The sequence below is a fragment of the Tyto alba genome, unplaced genomic scaffold (genome assembly GCF_018691265.1).
Source record: "Tyto alba isolate M040663 unplaced genomic scaffold, T.alba_DEE_v4.0 Super-Scaffold_41, whole genome shotgun sequence".
NCBI classification, from domain to species: Eukaryota; Metazoa; Chordata; class Aves; order Strigiformes; family Tytonidae; genus Tyto; species Tyto alba.
In genome coordinates this window covers 7,820,289-7,836,641 of record NW_024881317.1, presented here as the reverse complement: position 1 = coordinate 7,836,641, position 16,353 = coordinate 7,820,289, and the positions used below count along the sequence as shown (strand labels likewise).

The 16,353-nt window shown below is 44.8% G+C and overlaps 1 protein-coding gene across 9 annotated transcripts in view; it reads right to left on the bottom strand.

Annotated features, from left to right (window-relative positions):
* Nucleotides 1-16,353, bottom strand: part of AKAP13 (A-kinase anchoring protein 13) — a 217,662-nt gene that overhangs the window by 88,837 nt on the left and 112,472 nt on the right. For all 9 annotated transcript variants that reach the window (XR_006166569.1, XM_042803861.1, XM_042803860.1 and 6 more), the window contains 3 exons: nt 14,034-14,223; nt 7,803-10,713; nt 3,186-3,262 (listed from right to left, as the gene is read on the bottom strand). Coding sequence is in view for 8 of the 9 variants with exons in the window: in XM_042803861.1 (XP_042659795.1) it covers nt 3,186-3,262; nt 7,803-10,713; nt 14,034-14,223 (3,178 nt within the window). In the remaining variant the exon portion in view is untranslated. The remainder of the gene's footprint in view (nt 1-3,185; nt 3,263-7,802; nt 10,714-14,033; nt 14,224-16,353) is intronic.

The window sequence follows — 16,353 nt, the reverse complement described above, 5'->3', positions numbered from 1 at the left end:
CATCTTCTAAATCATGACTGAAAATATTGCAAATTTCCTCACAGAAAGTGACCTTGCTTATATATCACACATTACTGCACTACTTGGATCAGTGGAGAGATCAAAGTGCAAATCTTTTTCAAGTTTCATTCTCTGTGAAGATATTTACAAATACCACATTTATCTGGTAAGCTGTAACATCTGAAAATATAGACATTAATTAAGAACTAATTCATGTGGCAAAGGTAGGATGCATTAAATTCAACAGGAACTAACTAATGAAATTAATAAATATGAGAAGGCTATTTCCTAGTGAACTCTGTTTCTGGGGCCAAGCAGCTACAATTTGTCAGTCACAGGCTTAGACACCTGAAGCCATCAGTTGAACCTAGCAGTTCAGCCTTATCTATCTTGCCACAAAGATTCAGCAACTAATAAATCATAACTGATTTCTGGGATCAACACAAGAAGAGAAGTATATCAGGGTAAAGTTAATTTCAAACTGTCACTTTACTTTCATAATTCTAGAGCCACCAGGCACCATTTCTAACTTATTTTAAGATCATAGTATGCAGAAGACAAACCAGATTTCTCATCAGAGTTAAGAATCTAAAGTTGTTTGATTTAAAAAAAGTTCAAAAGTTTAATTTCAATAGATCACATCACGTTACTGCCCCAGCTGTACTCAAGGTCCCCAAACAAAGCAGGAAAATGAGGACAACAGGAGTCTCAAGCAGGTTGAGTACCCACCACTCAACATGAAAAGAGCTTGGGAAATTCTGGTTACAGAATTTCTATAGCTGAACAACTACAACCTCTGAGAAAACATTCTGGTGATTTAAGAAACAGACACTTTAAAAATCAATTCTAATTGAAAAAAAATTTTTTTCCATTATTTTCTTTTTCGTGCTTATAACCCTAGAAAGCATTATTTTCCTAAACATTTTTCAGCTGCAGCTTTTCCATGGCATGCACAAGAGCCTTTCTCAGGCAAAGTCTTCTAAAACATTCACAGGGGAAAGCATGTTTAGTCTTATACATGTAATGCTGGCATCACAAACCCAGCTAATTCTCAACGTTCAAAACAAGGGATTTTCCCCCTTTTCTTTCCAGTGTGCTCAAGTTTACTGTCATTCAGCCTGATTGCACTATAAAGGAAGCTGCACTTTTTAGGCTCCAAAACACGTATTTTAATTTTAATAGTCTGTGCATATAAACATCTTTCCACATTGTGTATTTATAAATAACATTGTGCAAAATTCTCACCCATAAAACAGGAGTTAATGCAGTTCCCAAGGTCCAAAGTTGCTGACAGCACCGGTGAGACTGCTAAATACCTGCAGCTCCTAACAACATTTCTGTTTGCCACAAGTTAAGGAAACCACTTTTACTAACCACAAAATGGCTCTGTAATGAGAAGGCAATGAGCACCTGAAAGACTTCTGGCTACAAAAAAGTGAGCACTAAATAAAGCAGAGACAGGACGTGGCAGGAGATGGACACTTCGCAATGGCTTTCACTGGCCAGCTCCCTACCCAACCTACACGTGTGAATTAAGCTCTATTTATGGCTTCCACTGATTTTTTTTTTTTTTTTTTAAATGACCTTAATATAGTGCAGTTGTTATTTTGTTTCTGTTGAACTTAGCAACAGGAAACCCTGTCAGTCCTGCAGCAAACTTTCCATTCCCCTGGCACTCCCATTCCTGCACCAGAAAAGCCAGATTTCTAAAGAAGTGTTTGACTGGGTGGGAGGGAGAGGAAGAAGAGAGGAAAGCACACACACAAAAAATCAAACTGCCTATAAAACGTGAAAAATGGAAGCCAAATTCATTATGTCTCTTTTCTTTTTTCTCCTATTTGAAAGGAAAAGGCAGTACCCTAATTTGCATTTTCTAAAGTTACCTTACTTTACTACCAGATACCTAAATACTAGTAATGAAAACTACCTTTAATTCAGGGTAGGTAAAAAAAAAAAAAAATCATCAGTATCTTTACGCTCACACATTTCAGTAACAAAAGACTTGCTTATCAGACAGCACAAATTTTAGCTTGGAAAGTTATTCGCTCTAGTCCCTGACTAACTCACTGAGCAAACAGCTACAGAAGTTAAGCCTTAACTTGTTAAAAACAAAATAAACCTGATTTTATTACAAGCTTTGGCAAGACTGTTCTGCCGCCTAAAGAGCTTTACTGTGGGATGAGCAAAGTTTTTTGGTGCTCCACCCTGAAATGTTAACTCATCCCTGCAATATTTTCTCTTTTAACAGCTTCATAATGGTACACTAACACACAGATGCAGCTGTTCAATGGCAACAGGCTGCAAGAACTTTAGCATTTACAAAACACTTTCTTTTCCAGGAAAAAGAAACTATGTATAAAATACAGGAGCAAATGAAAATCCAGCTAGGAAAGGTAAGACCAAAAAACCCAGTTCTTGATAAAGTAGAATATGTATTCGGGGTGCTTTAAACCAAAATTACATTCCTGTCAAGCCCAATATTCATGTGGGTTTTTTTATCATAGACAGTCTTTAAATATAGCAAAGCACAAGTAGAAGAAAATAATACCAACTGATTTCTGATCCCTGACATGACCTTTTTATATTGTTTCACCAACATGAGGAATACAGAGTTTCCCCCCACATTTGATCTGTGTATATCTTCCTATTATTAATTTTTCTCCCAGCAAGGGCACTAACACTCCCAGCCAGCGATGCCTTCAGACCTCAGAGTCTGTGCATGCACCAACACCAACCACAGCCACGGTCCCCTCTGCCAAAATCTCCCCGGAGCGTGAGAGGGGATAGAGAAACTCACCAGCACCATGCATGTGCAGGGACCTCAGAAGTGCTGCCAGCCCCATGCAGCATCGCCAACCCCAAGCACATTACAGGGCATCGCTTTTATCAAATGATACACAAATCTCGGTGGAGTCCTGCCCCACGAAGACCCCTTTTGAGTCAGTTTCTCTGTCACCGACTGAGACAACGTAAATGCGGCTTAATCCAGTGGTTGAAAAATTCAAAGTCTAAAAAAGCCCATGCTTATTTTTAAAAGGCTAAAACGTCACGGTGACGGATGCTGTTCAGCTTTGCAAAGGCTACAGAAAGGAAACCATCAGGTTAGGCGGCCAGCCGCAGCAGCAGTGGTGTTTCTTTAAAAAGCACAAAAAAAGAGAGGGTAACAATGTCTAAATGGCACTCACCTCTTCCTCGCGAGCTGCGCTCTCATCATGCTCTCTCAGAAAATCCACCTCGTCTTCAGTTTTCATTTCCAACTTCCCTGTGAAAACAGAGGGTTCACACAGGCAATTTAAAAACAAACGTCTTTCAGCACTACTGATATTCTTCTGTTTATTCAAACCAGCCTCCGAAAAAAAAAGAAAACCCAACCCCAAAACCCCTTCAACAAGTCCATTTAACTTCCAGCATCTGGTTTCATTCCTGACTTTGCTGCTTGTTTGTTATTAGTTTTAACAACTATTGCGTCTGGGACTGACGGAAACTATGAAACAGCAGCAAGCGCAGGATAAAACTGAAAAGCTCTAGGTGAGGCTGAGCACATCTGCATGTATTTGCCCATGTATTTTCTTGGCTCCCATTCATCTAGTTAAAGAACCAAAATTTTAGCTGTTTTATTTCTTACCATAACCCAAAGATAAAGCAAGAAACCAGACTTGCCTTCTCCCAAAAGGTATTTTAAGTGTTGAAAAAATAAATCACAAGCTTCAAAAATCCAGCCCACCTGCACTGCCTTAAGGATGACGATTAGGTCCCTGGACTAGGAAGGCAAACCCTTTTCAGCTGGAGTTTACAAAGACCAGCTGATTTTCCCCTTCTTCATGCTCCTATGATGGTGTCACCACCGCACTGATACAAACATCATGTCCCAGCTGCCTTCTGTGCCCAGCAAAGTTTTCATCACCCCCCTGGGGTTCCCTTCTGCATACCTTTTCCTGGCATAAAGTCAATGTCCTAATACTCTTTCAACCCTAAACTAATGACTCTCACAACACACAGGATACTTTTAGGGGAGTGATTTGACCAAAGCCACCCAGATGGAGAGTGGCTGTGCTAGGGCTAAACCCCCCTCTAATCCCTCTCCCTCTTTCACTTCTACTAAAAACAAACACTGGATGGATGACAGCGCTTTCTTGAGGGCAACATATGTTTGCAGTGAGTTTACCCGTTCAGGCAATTTAGCAAGAGGAGCCTCCCATCTTCACGGGGAAATTGCTGTGACAACTGTCACCAATGGTCTTCCATTGGCACGAATGTCTACCCTTGATTTTGGGACTATTTGGTTTTGCAATGTTCTATTGATAAACTAATCCAATATCATTAAGTCCAACTGGCATGATTTTGTCTCCATTAGATGAGTTTGTGGGCAGATGTTCAGAAATCAGAGGTAAAGCTACAAATTTCTACGAGTCCCATTTGTTGGCAAAGCAGAGATCATGGCTGTGACGAGATGTGCTCAAGGTCACAGCAGTGCTGCAATGGTTGAGATCTTGGTCCAAAGACAGAACACACAAGGAAGAAACCTCTGGTGCGCTGAGGATGGGAGAAGCAACTGATGTAGCGATACTCCATGTTGGGTAAGAACTGGAGGACGAAGATATGTGCCCTCAGGATAAAATTCAAGGGGACAATTTCTAACACTCTGACACTTCTTCCTAAACCTCTATTAAGAAACATACCTCAAATGAAAAGCACCATAATGCTATCACAGAGGTCTCTGGGGCACAGAGCACCTTATTGCATGTGTAGTATCATTAGTGACATTTGTTATCGGTTCATCCTGCTGCTCTAACAGGGCAAGGCAATTGTAGTAAGTGCTTTTCCATAGGGAGAATGCCATTGATGGCAATGAGGTGAAGACTGGCAAAATTCAAAAATAAGGTGATATTCTTCTAGGTGGCAGTGACTGTTTTCTTTAAATGCTGAGATCTACAAGAGATACACCAGGGATATTTCTCCCAGGAGAAGAGCTAGGGAGCAGTGATTACAGTATTTGTTAATTTAAGATGCCAAACATCAATCATACAACCCCTTGCCAGGGTTGCTTTCTGCCAAGACGCTGCATCTACTTGGAGATGTTTTGTCAGCATAAACACATGCCACTTCTCACCCAGCCTGGCTACTGTGATATGACTTTATATCCTAACTGTCTGGTTTTTTAATGAGTAGCATCTATCTGCCAGACTCGCAAATAATGTGCTTGCAGAACCCATTACTCGGCTGTAATGCAGTTCTGAGGCTAAAGCTAACAGCATGAGGAGCTGCCTTATGAAAGCAGGATCTTCTAGCTTCATCTCATTCCTTCAGTGTTGTGATCAGTCACTAGGTATTTGACTGGATAAGGCAACTAGCCCTTTGAAGTCTCTGTTGTGGGGCTTGGCTGAAAATAAGTGGAGGCAATGAGATAAACAGGTATATAATTGGAAGCAATTTTACAATGTAAATAAAAAAAAAACTGAAGACCCCAATGATTTGGAGTAATGTCAACAGCAATTATCAGCTGGTTACATCTCTGATAAATTAGCATGACAATAAAGTCCTCTGACCACATATGTTTTTGAGAAATGGCCTTGTGACCTACACTTCCTTCGGGAAGGCATTATTGTAGTCTATTGAAAAAAGATCTGAATCATTCCAAGCACTGATGACTCCTGCATGGCTACAAAATACTCTGTACAAACCCAGGCTGCAGAGGAAACTCCTCAGCACTGAAACAGCAAAGAAGAATTGAGGTAAATAATTGAAGGCTGCCACTGAACTAGTACACAAAACATGCTACCCAGAGCTTAGACATTGACATGAAGAATGAACACAGCAATAATAATAAATCTGTTCTCTTGAATTATTGCCGTATCAGAGTTCTAGATGCTGCTTTATGGGAGGTGAATTTCAGAAATATTTCAAATAGTGAGCTTGGATTCATAGCAGTCGCTTGTCTCCGCTTTAAGCTAATATTTCATTTGGGTGTGCTTAACATTTTGCCTCAGAGCAATCCTAAAGTTCTTCAAGAGAAGATATTCCAGCTGAAATTTTGCTTCGTGCAGCATCCCATTGGAAATAAACAATTCTTCCTTATGGAAAGGTCAGACCACTGTATTCCAAGACCTTTTAGCCCTAAATCCTTATTTATTTTAAATCAGTAACCAGCTCACCTTTTCCCCCCCACTTTCCATATCTTAACACAGAATAATACCTCAGTATTACTTCCCTACTTCTGTCACTATCTTATTGGACAGTTTAGTCCTGTCTCCTTTTAAAACCTCGCCTAGACAACGTGACGTTTCCAAGAACCCAACCAGAGATAAAGACCTGGACTGTGTGGACAGAGCTGGCAGAGCAGGAGGCTCCCAGAAGGAAAGAGCCCTGACAGGTACTGATCTACAGCCACTCCCATCCGATTGAACTGCCAAGCCACCACAGCACTAAAATAGGTTCTTTCTGAAAACAGCTTTCTAATCCAGCTTTGAAATTTTTCTACTTATTTACTAACTATCTCCTGACTAATGTTTACTGGTTACCTCCTAGCACATAAACATTCTAAAAATCCTGAACTCAATGAAAAAAGGATTTGCTGGACCCACCACTCACCCCTCTAAAAATCAATCCTTTTCCCTACCCCCAGTTATTCTGCTATCACATATCAGAACAAACCCTCTGCCATCACCCCTTTCTGCATTTAGACTGAAGAAACAGCTCCCAGCATAAAGCAGTGAAATACCTTTACAACTTCATGATTTATACAATGGCAGAATTTTTTGTTTGTTTGTTTAAATGTTTTGTTTGTTTGTTTGTTTGTTCAGTGCTGGGAAAGCAAGAGACACTGTATCACTTTCTCATAGCAAAGAAAAAAATGGCAACTGAAAAAGTTCAGCTGCTTCCATTTAACAGCTGCCCGAACAGGTGGAATATAAAGATCAGACTAGCTCCACGCTTCAGTAGCAAATTCACCTATGATTTAATTCCAGGCTGGAGCAACAAACCCATTTCTCTTTCATTCAATTTATCCCTTTATATCCCTTTTTGGAGTTACCTGGTGATGTTTTCTATTAGCTCCTGTCACACAGGCACTGTCCCCCAAGTCCCACCGCTCTTCCCTGTCACCACTCACCTGTGGGGAACGCCGGTCCCGCTTCCCAGCCGATGGCAGCAAGCAAAACTCATCATCTGAGTTCCAGTACTGCTTAAATGCACTGGAAAACACCACCGGCTGCTCTGCCCAACAAAAAAAGCTTTGCAGCCCGGAAAAGGCGGTGGGGGGTAGGGCTCGCTGGCTTTTTTAAATGACCTAATACTGTCAATTAGGAAGTGGCTTTGCACAGTTCAGAAGGACACTGGCAGCTGTTTCAAGTAGATGAGCAAAGAAAATGCAAGAGAGCCCTGTTGTACCCTCTGACTCCAAGTTAGCAAAAATAAAGGCGAGAAGGGAAGGAGTAGCACTAAGCAAATAAACACTCAAGCCCACATTAAAGCATATAACTTGAAGATACAGTAATCCAAATAGCTCCCTCCCCTTCATTCCTTCTCCAGGGAGGATTGACATGGTAGAAATTCTTCTGCACAAATTCACGGGAGATGTTGTCCTGTCCTTACCTCCAGTGCCAGCCAAGCACCATGTATCTGGACTGAAAGTTTTAATATCTAACTTCAGATTTCTTGTTTCTCAGAAGAAAAACCCCGAACACCTACACTTCCTCTGCAAGGCAGGCCTCCTGCTCTTATTTCCCTTCCTTTGCTGATACGATTCTAGAGGCACATCTACAAAGAAAAAGCAGAAAAGTAGGAAACCAAATGATTTTTCCTACCTGTAACAGGCTCAGCTTGTTGCACTGCCAGGTTGACATTCCTCCTCTTTGTCGAGGAACTTAGATCCACTTCTCCATTAAGGCTCACTCCTACTTCCACCGCAGGCTGGGGCTCAAGCCCCACTTTTTCAACAGCCGGTAATTCAGGGGAACAAGGTGTCTCTGCTGCAAAAACCACCGCATCAAAACTTTTTACCATTTTAGCAACTTTATCCAGGGAAGAGCCACCATCTACCGAAGCCAAACTCTTTACTTCCACATTTTCTAGTGACTCAACTGCATGTAAACGGCACAAACATGGCAAGAAGGGTGATTCGGGTACCGCTCGGCTCTGCTTTCCGTCCAGCTCAGCCAAGGTCTCTCCCTGAGCTGCTTTCGCAGTGGGACCAGCATCGCTCTCGCTGGCCAGACAAACGGTGTCGGTGCTGGAGTCGCTGTCGCACGTGGGCTCTTCTGCAATGGGCTGAAGTGCTGCCCGGGGAAGCACGCTTTCCGTGTCCCCCTGCTCTTCCAAATATGCTGTAACGGGGGTTATTGTCACCGGCCTTAACGCTTCTTTACCCTCACCGGCATCGCTCGGGGCTCCCGTTTCTGAAGCATCCTTTAACTCAGGGGTGCTGCTGAGCGGGGAGATTTGTTGTAGGGTTTGACAGGGATCATGTTCTTGGTTCAACCCCTCCTCTAGACAAGGGCCATTCTCCAGACCTGGTGACTCACCTGCTGAGGCAGGTCCGTGCATGGTGCCTTCTCCCGCACCCACTGCCCCGGCCTTGCACGCTTCCTCAGCATGGACTGTCCCTTTCAGCCCAGCATTCACATCGCTGCCACCTGCCACAGGCCCCCCATGACTGCAGGCAGAGGGTTTCACAACAGCAGCAAGAAGTTCCTCTGACAAAAGCTGCTCGCTGCCGCTTGCACAAGCCTCCTGCTCGGGCTCAGCTTTGGCTCCTTCACCCTGCTGTGAGAGGCCCTGCTCCAGAGAGCCCACGTCCCCTGCACGGTCCCCAGGCCAGCCAGCTCCAGCAGCTACCCTGCCATGCTCCCCGCCGTGCTGCCAGGCGAGCTCTGCCGAGCCTGCTGCCGCCACCGCTTCCTGGTTTTGTTTAGATTCTTCATTATGAATTACAGAGGGTGTGCCTATTAAATTATCCTCCGCACAGTCTGCACCCTTGGCACACGTAGCTAAACCAGGGTCATTGCCTTGTAGAGCTGCCTCCTGCCCGGGAGGTGCCACTGCAGCATCTCTCTCCTGACTCACAGCCAGTCCCTCTCCTCTGGGTAGGGGAGTGAGTGATTTCATCTCGCCGCTCAGCCCCTCCTGCTCCGAAGCACCTTCTGCTATCTCCACTTCGGTTTGTGCAGGCTCTTTTTCTGCCAGGCATGTGCTTGCATCCTCTGGAGGGAGCGATGCAGGCTCACGTTTGCTCTTTTCAGCAGTGTCCAGTTTGAAGCCGTCGTCCATTTCATCTTTAACAACAGTTTGATCAGAAGGGCGACAGCTAGCAACTTCCTGACCTCCGCCTGCAGAATCAGCGCTTCCTCCATCTCCACTGCTGCTGGTATCAGTTCCTGCTGGCTTCTCTTCACAGGCTTGACTGCTCTTCACTGCTTCAGCTGCATGTTCAGTGATTTTACTGCTCTCTTGGCAACACACAGGTTCTGCACTACTTTGATTAGATCCACCAACTTCACCATTTTCAGGTTTAGCATCAGGGCCATCCGTTTCCACACTGTCTTCCAGTGAGGGCGAGCTGGATTTCCCATCTGTGCAACCTGCTTCCATCTGCCCTTCTTGCTCCCCACTCTTACCGCTGCCATGGATTTCCAAACCAGGACCAGGTTTTGATGCACACCCAGGAACCTTCACCCCATTCACTGCTGGCAATGCTGCCCCGGGGCTCGCAGTGACATCCCGCCTCGTGATGACATGGGCATCGCCTTGGCCTTCCAAGAAGCCACTGTTTACCTGATCAGTGCATGAGTCTGCTCCAGTCTCTTTGTCATCACCAGTCTTGCAAAGGTCAACCGAGACATCACCAGCGCCACTGTCTGTGTTCATACTGTCACGCACTGGCAACGCTCCCACATTTGCATCCTCCCCATCTGCACACTCAGTGCCATTAAAACCACCGAGTAAGGGCTGAGCAGCGCTGTCTGACTCGTCCTTAGCTGGCGACCACTCTTCTAGGTTTGCAGTCCTCCTTTCACCGGCCTCAGCCATCCCATCCTCTACCCGCTGCTGGCCCGCAGCCCTCTCAGCCGTCCCTGTACAGTTCCTGCATTCAGTCTGGCCCATAGCCACATCCACACCCTCCAAGGAAGCTGGGGCTTCGCCTGCAGTTTGAACCACAGCAACGGCACTGTCAGCTGCACGCTCCTTGGCAGCTTGTGCTTCCTGATGGGGACTATCTTTACTGCACAAGCCAGCTTGATCCAGAACAACTCCAGCAGATGTCATTCCAGCTTCCTCATTTGTATTTCCACAGGATGGAAGATTTACGGCACCGTTTATGCTTGCACACAGGCTCACTGTGCAACCTTTCTCATCTGATATAGTCCCAGAGCCTTCAGCAGAGGTAGGCCCCTCCTCTTCCGTTTTACTCAACGTCACTGTATTTTTACTTTCACAGAAGGACTCTGGTCTCTTTGCATCCCCCAGGCTCGGTGAGTCATTTGGCGCATTATTAGAAGCTCCCCAACTCCTCCTGTTGCAATTCTCCTCCTGGGGGGTTTGGTCTGAGAGCTGCTCAATGTCCAGGTGAACAAGATCAGATGGACTTTCCTGCCTTCCTTCTCTTGCCATTTCTTCAAGGCTCTGAGAGGTGGTGGTTGGGTGACCATCTGGCTCTGCTCCTTCAGCACAGCTGTCTCCAGAATCTCCCAATACAGGCTCTGTCTGCTGCCTTAAACTCTGTAACAAGAAAAAAAAAAAATAGAAAATTAATTTGCTCTGTCACACATTTACACTGTCTCCACCATGTACAAGATCTGTATCTACTCTAATTCTATTCCTTGCACCTCCTGGTTCCTCTACCTGCGACCTCTACCTGGTATCGCCTGGAACAGTTACAAACATACCACAGTGGGTATTTACATGTTGGTTCAATAATATTGAAATTATTAGAATGATGGAAAGGTTGGTTGGAAAGAACATCTGGAGGTCATCTAGTCCAGCCTCCTGCCTGAAGCTGGATAATTGTCAACACAACATCAGGTCAACCATGACTTTATCTTGACAAGTCTCCAAACCTCCAATGATGGAGGACCCACCACCTCTCTGGACAATCTGTTCCCATGCCACACCACCCTCCCATGAAGAATTTTTTCCTAATAACCAGCTTGAACACTCCGAAGCTGAAATCTGTCCTTTCACCCCCTTGTTACACCATCTACCATCACTGAGAAGAACTGTAATCTTTGTAATTGTCTTCAAGCAGCTGTAGTCATATTTCTTGAGTGCACTTAAATTCAAGATCAGTAAACAGCAGAATTCAGTCTACAAAATAATGCAAATATATACCAGCCTAGTCCCAAATGGCTTGAGCAAATGCTGCTTAAGGACAACTTCAGATCCCTGACTGATGGCACTCCCCAGTTCTCATCAGCATTGCTCACTTTTCTCTGTACCGATGGAAATGCTACTTCTGACATGGGAATTGGCTGAAGATGTCCAAACACTGGTACTTCTCTCCTACTCCTAGGACTGAATTAATCATCTAATCTATTCCTGAAAATTGCATGTATAATTAAATATCTGAAATTTATTACCTAAATGGAAATAAAAATTTGATAATTATGACATACTATTAAAATGAATACATGCATTATCGTGGAACAGTAGCAACATATTCAATTGCTGTCTGATATGTGTTTTCCTTCCAGAGCATCTGCTTTGTCAAGGATCCCTCAAGCTTTTAGAGTCTGATACAACCAAACCTTTACTTAAAAAGAACTGTTTGTTTCAAAATACCTTTAGTCTCTTCTCTGCGGCATATCAATGTTCGTATCTTAGAAAAAGTGACTTGTTAAATTAACAAGTGACCTCAATCCTTCAATATACAACCCACAGAGCTCCCTTGATTTGCATGGGGTTTTGCTGTTGGAGGTCACACTTTTTTCTCTCTAAGTGCCTGTGACTCTCCACAAATACAAAACTCTAATGAACTATTTCAAATCTGTTATTTCTTGCATTTATTTGTAAAAATACTCCAGAAAATACATGAATCCTAGAAGTCTAACTTAAACAGGTCCATACAAATTTTGTTTAAGCCTCTAGTTCTCAGAGAAACAGAATTTCATACCAAAATGTCTGCTTAAACACCCCTTTTCTCCCTGAATATTAAAATGGCCAATATGTTAACTGATGTATCACGGGGTAACTCTGAGTATTGCATATACAAATAGTGGCTAAAATCATCACTGCTACATTGAGGATATTGCATTTACTCGTCTTTCCACACTCTGAGGCTTGTAAACGAAGAGCACCGCCACTGAATCACAGACCACTAAACGTAACTCTGGTGCTTGCCATGAATCTCATATTTAAAATAATCCTGCTCCCATATATGCTGTCACCTCTGCCAGAGCTCCCTTCAAGACAGGTCAGCATCGGAGGCAGGCAGCATGGCATCTCCATCCATCACGTAGCATCAGGGATGGGACACGGGGCTCTGTGTGCAGTGGTACCCGCAGGCTGCGGCTTTTTTTTGCAAGGGCAAACAAACAGGATCAAACGGCGTGCCGGCCGTCTGGTGGCTCTGCTCCACAGCAGAGCACGGAGAGGGTGCTGCTGGTTCCCAGCCAGGACGGACGCATGCAGACAACACAGCCAGAATGGACAGACACAGACAACAGTGACGCTTGCTTGGGAACAAGCAAGTTTTTGAAAAGGAGGGGCTGCAGCAGCCCCAGCATCCTCACAGTGAAGTCACTCTGCTGATAGCCTGAGAAATAGAGCCATCTCCAAAGAAAGCCAATGGCTTTTAACTGACCCAAAATGAACCTAAATGAAATAATTACAGGGCTGCTTTCCAAATTCAAATCAGATTAGAAGTGAAGTGAAACAGTGCTGGAAAGAAAAAGTCTAAACATAGCATTTTCTGATTTCATTGTCAGGCAAAATGTACCCATCTGGCATTTGCACAAGCAAACAAGAAGCCAGCTGTGTATGCCGGCCATGCTTTGGTGTCTTTTGATGGAAAGGGGAAGTGATTTCATGGTTAGCCTGGGTTTGCCACTCATGCCACCAGTTCCTGTTGATATTGGGAGTAATTAACATCTTGGGCACCCAGGAAAGGGTGAAAGTGGCTCTGGGTGGCCCACACCTCTGAACATCCCCCCAGCCCACTGCCTGCAGACAATGATCCTCCTCTTCCTTAGTTAAAGGAACAAAAATAGCTTGTTATTTAGACCCCACACCTCAGTAACGGCAGATATATAGGCTGAGGAAGGAATACCCACAAGTGATGCCAGCTGGTGAGATGGGTGAGTGTTTCTGAGAAGTGGCACAGAAGCGTCCTGCTGTTTCCCCTTCCCATCCTAACTGAGACCATGTGGCATTGATTTTGAAGCAGCAAGAGGAAGCCCTTCCAAAGCCCAATAGCTCCTGTGGTCTGACCACCACAGGGGCTGAGAAGAACGCAGTGAGAGGACCACTGTGGACATGCACCTTGTGTGGCCAGAGCAGGCTCATCCTCCGAGTCCTACACTGAGGTGCTAAGGAAATGGCTGTTTTCTCCACCACCTGCCCCAAAGACTTTCCCCTCAGTCTCCTCTCTTATCTTGAACTTCCCATCTGAACAGAGCCCTACCCACATGCTCATCCCTCACTAACCCAGCCTCACTGTGGAGCTTACCTTACCCTGCCCGACGGCTGCCGGACACTCCAGGGGAACATCGTGCCTGCAGAGAGGTTTTCCTGCCCATCCGAGCGGGTCCCAACCTCATGGGCAGGACCCGGGAGCAGAGAGCACCCACAAAGCCAAGCAGAGCCAGCATTGAACATCCCCAAGCCCGTTTCTCTTCTGAGAGAGAAAATTTGCTGCCTGACACAGCTTTATCAGACCTCCTTGCTCTCAAATGAGAAGAAAATATGCAGGTATCCTATATTCCAGAGAAAATATCTAGGTAAAAACACTCCCAAAGGGTGCCTATGTATGGAAGCCCTCCCCAGGTGGCAGGCTGCGAGCAGCCAGCTCCACTTCTCTTTCATCATCTCAGCCTTTTCCTTACCAAGTGCTGGTGGCTCTGCATGTGCATCTGAAGGTGCCGTATGTCACTCTCCAAGCTGGCTGCTACCCCTTCCCTGGCTTCAGCCGTCAGCATGTAAACATCGAGCCCACGATGGTGCTTCACGCTGTAGTCGCCCGAGTGCACGGTGTGAGACAAGGTGCTCCAGGACTCCGGTTCCCTGGCTTCCTCTCTGCAATAAAACAATTGTGGGTTAATCTGCAGGCGAGGAGGGATGCTGCATTGCAGGACACGCACACTGTTCTTCACTCTGGACAGTCATCTAATCAACAGCCCGAGCAAAACAGAGCAGCGGCTCCAGGGCCAGACAGACAAATACACACGCACGCTTCTTGGTCTTGAAAATTAATGTGATTTAGAGTTAATGCCAACCACAGGCTTTGTTTCACAAGGTCTTTCTCAGGTAAAGAGACCTGATTTTTTTCCCCAGACTATGACAGACTAGCAGCAAAGGGCACAACAACTCCTTTTTAAAATGAAATTTATTGTAGGTGAATAGCACCAATGCAGCTGTAGCAGAACAACAGACACCTGAAAGACAGAACTGCAGAGGAACAAGTTAGAAGGAATGAGGATTATCATGATACAGATGTTACAACTTCTACACCAAAACCTGCATGCCACTTCACAAACACCAAACAGACATCAAATCATAGCAAATTTTTCACTGCTGAAATGAAATTAGCTTGTCCTGTGAAACTGCTTCTGTGCAAGAGATTCTCAATGTTGTGAGACAGCTGTCCTCCTGCAGCACTATCACAATTTTTCTTTTTACCAATCAAAAGGAAAGAAAGATGCTGTTGTAGATCAGAATGAAAAAAGCTACTCAGCAGTTACATGTATTCAATAGACATTTCTATTCACTCATCTATTTTCAAATGTCAAACCCTGATTTTGCATAGGCTTGCAACTCAAAGCAGTAATTCTTCAGGTCTCACCAAGCTGCACAGAGGCTACATTGCCCCTTTAAGGTGGTGAGGAAATATTTATCTTATCAAGGTGCTCATCTAAAGTTTCAGGTTTACAGATTTCACTTTGAATCAGAACTGAGTCAAGAAACCCAAATCTGTTTTAATTGTCCCGGGACAGAGCAGCTCACACTGCAGCCCCCCAAGCATTGCATCCCCTGGGAGAGATGTGGAGCCAAGCAGGAACCAGGACTTGTGCTGACCTGCTCTGGAGTGTGAGAAATGCAAATTTCTCCATTTTCCTTTCAATCAGGCTGCATCTACTGACAGCCAGCCCCAGTTGAGAGCATGTCTCCTCCCTGTTGTGGACACCAGCCCCTGTCGCAACAGGCAACTCCAGATGTCTCTCTGCAGCACAGCTACAGATTTCCCTAGAAGGGAAGAGCTGTGACAGTATGCAAATAATTGAGGATTCAAGAATGTACATACGCATCAAATGTATACCATCAGCCATGTAAAATTACATACAGATTTCAGCATCTTTACCAGCTGGTTTCTTACTTTAAAAGTAGCAAACCTTTCTAATGGGCAGGTGCCCACCTAGCAAACCACAGGGCTACCTCTCCGGGAAGCCACGCAATTTAGAAAGCAAAGTCATAACAAGCAAACAACACCATGATTGGCAACAGGAACGGGCAGAGCAGGGTGGGGAAACGGTTGGATGGTTCATCATAGGGCAGAGAAACCTGTGCAGACAACGGTGGAGGCCGTGGCTGTCTCCGCTCTGCCCCAGCACAACCACCCGCCCCCTCCTGTGACTCATTTTGGGCTAAATCTGCAAAGAAATTCCGATGAAGTGAACCTACATCTTCCACCATTCACCACCATGTAACTCAATTGACTTCATCAGAATTACTCTTGATTTAAACAAAATCAGTATTTCCATACAGAAACAGAAGTAAGCATCCAGTTTTTGGTGGTGATTGAATTCAAGGAGACAATGAAGTCAACTGAGCCATTACAAGTGACTAAAGAAATGACCTTCCTTTAACAAGGAAACACAGACCTTTCTGTCTGGAGTATTTTTCTTTTCAGCTGACATATATGAGAAACTACTGTACTCAGGGCCACTCTGAGAGTACAATGAGGCAGTCAGCACAAAACCCATATTCACCCACTCATGGTGACAACATCAGCTGGATTAAAGAACCGAGTACGATAAGTCTGCTCCACTTTCTCATCAGCTTCAAGGACACTTATGGACATCATCAAATTGGCACCCACAGAGAAGCCTGAACAACTTGAGCCTTAAAGGACCCTCAGGGACTTCAAAAGCTTCAGAATCTGGAGTGACATGACAGGCAGAGTCCCCTGCAACACCGTGAGCACACGCA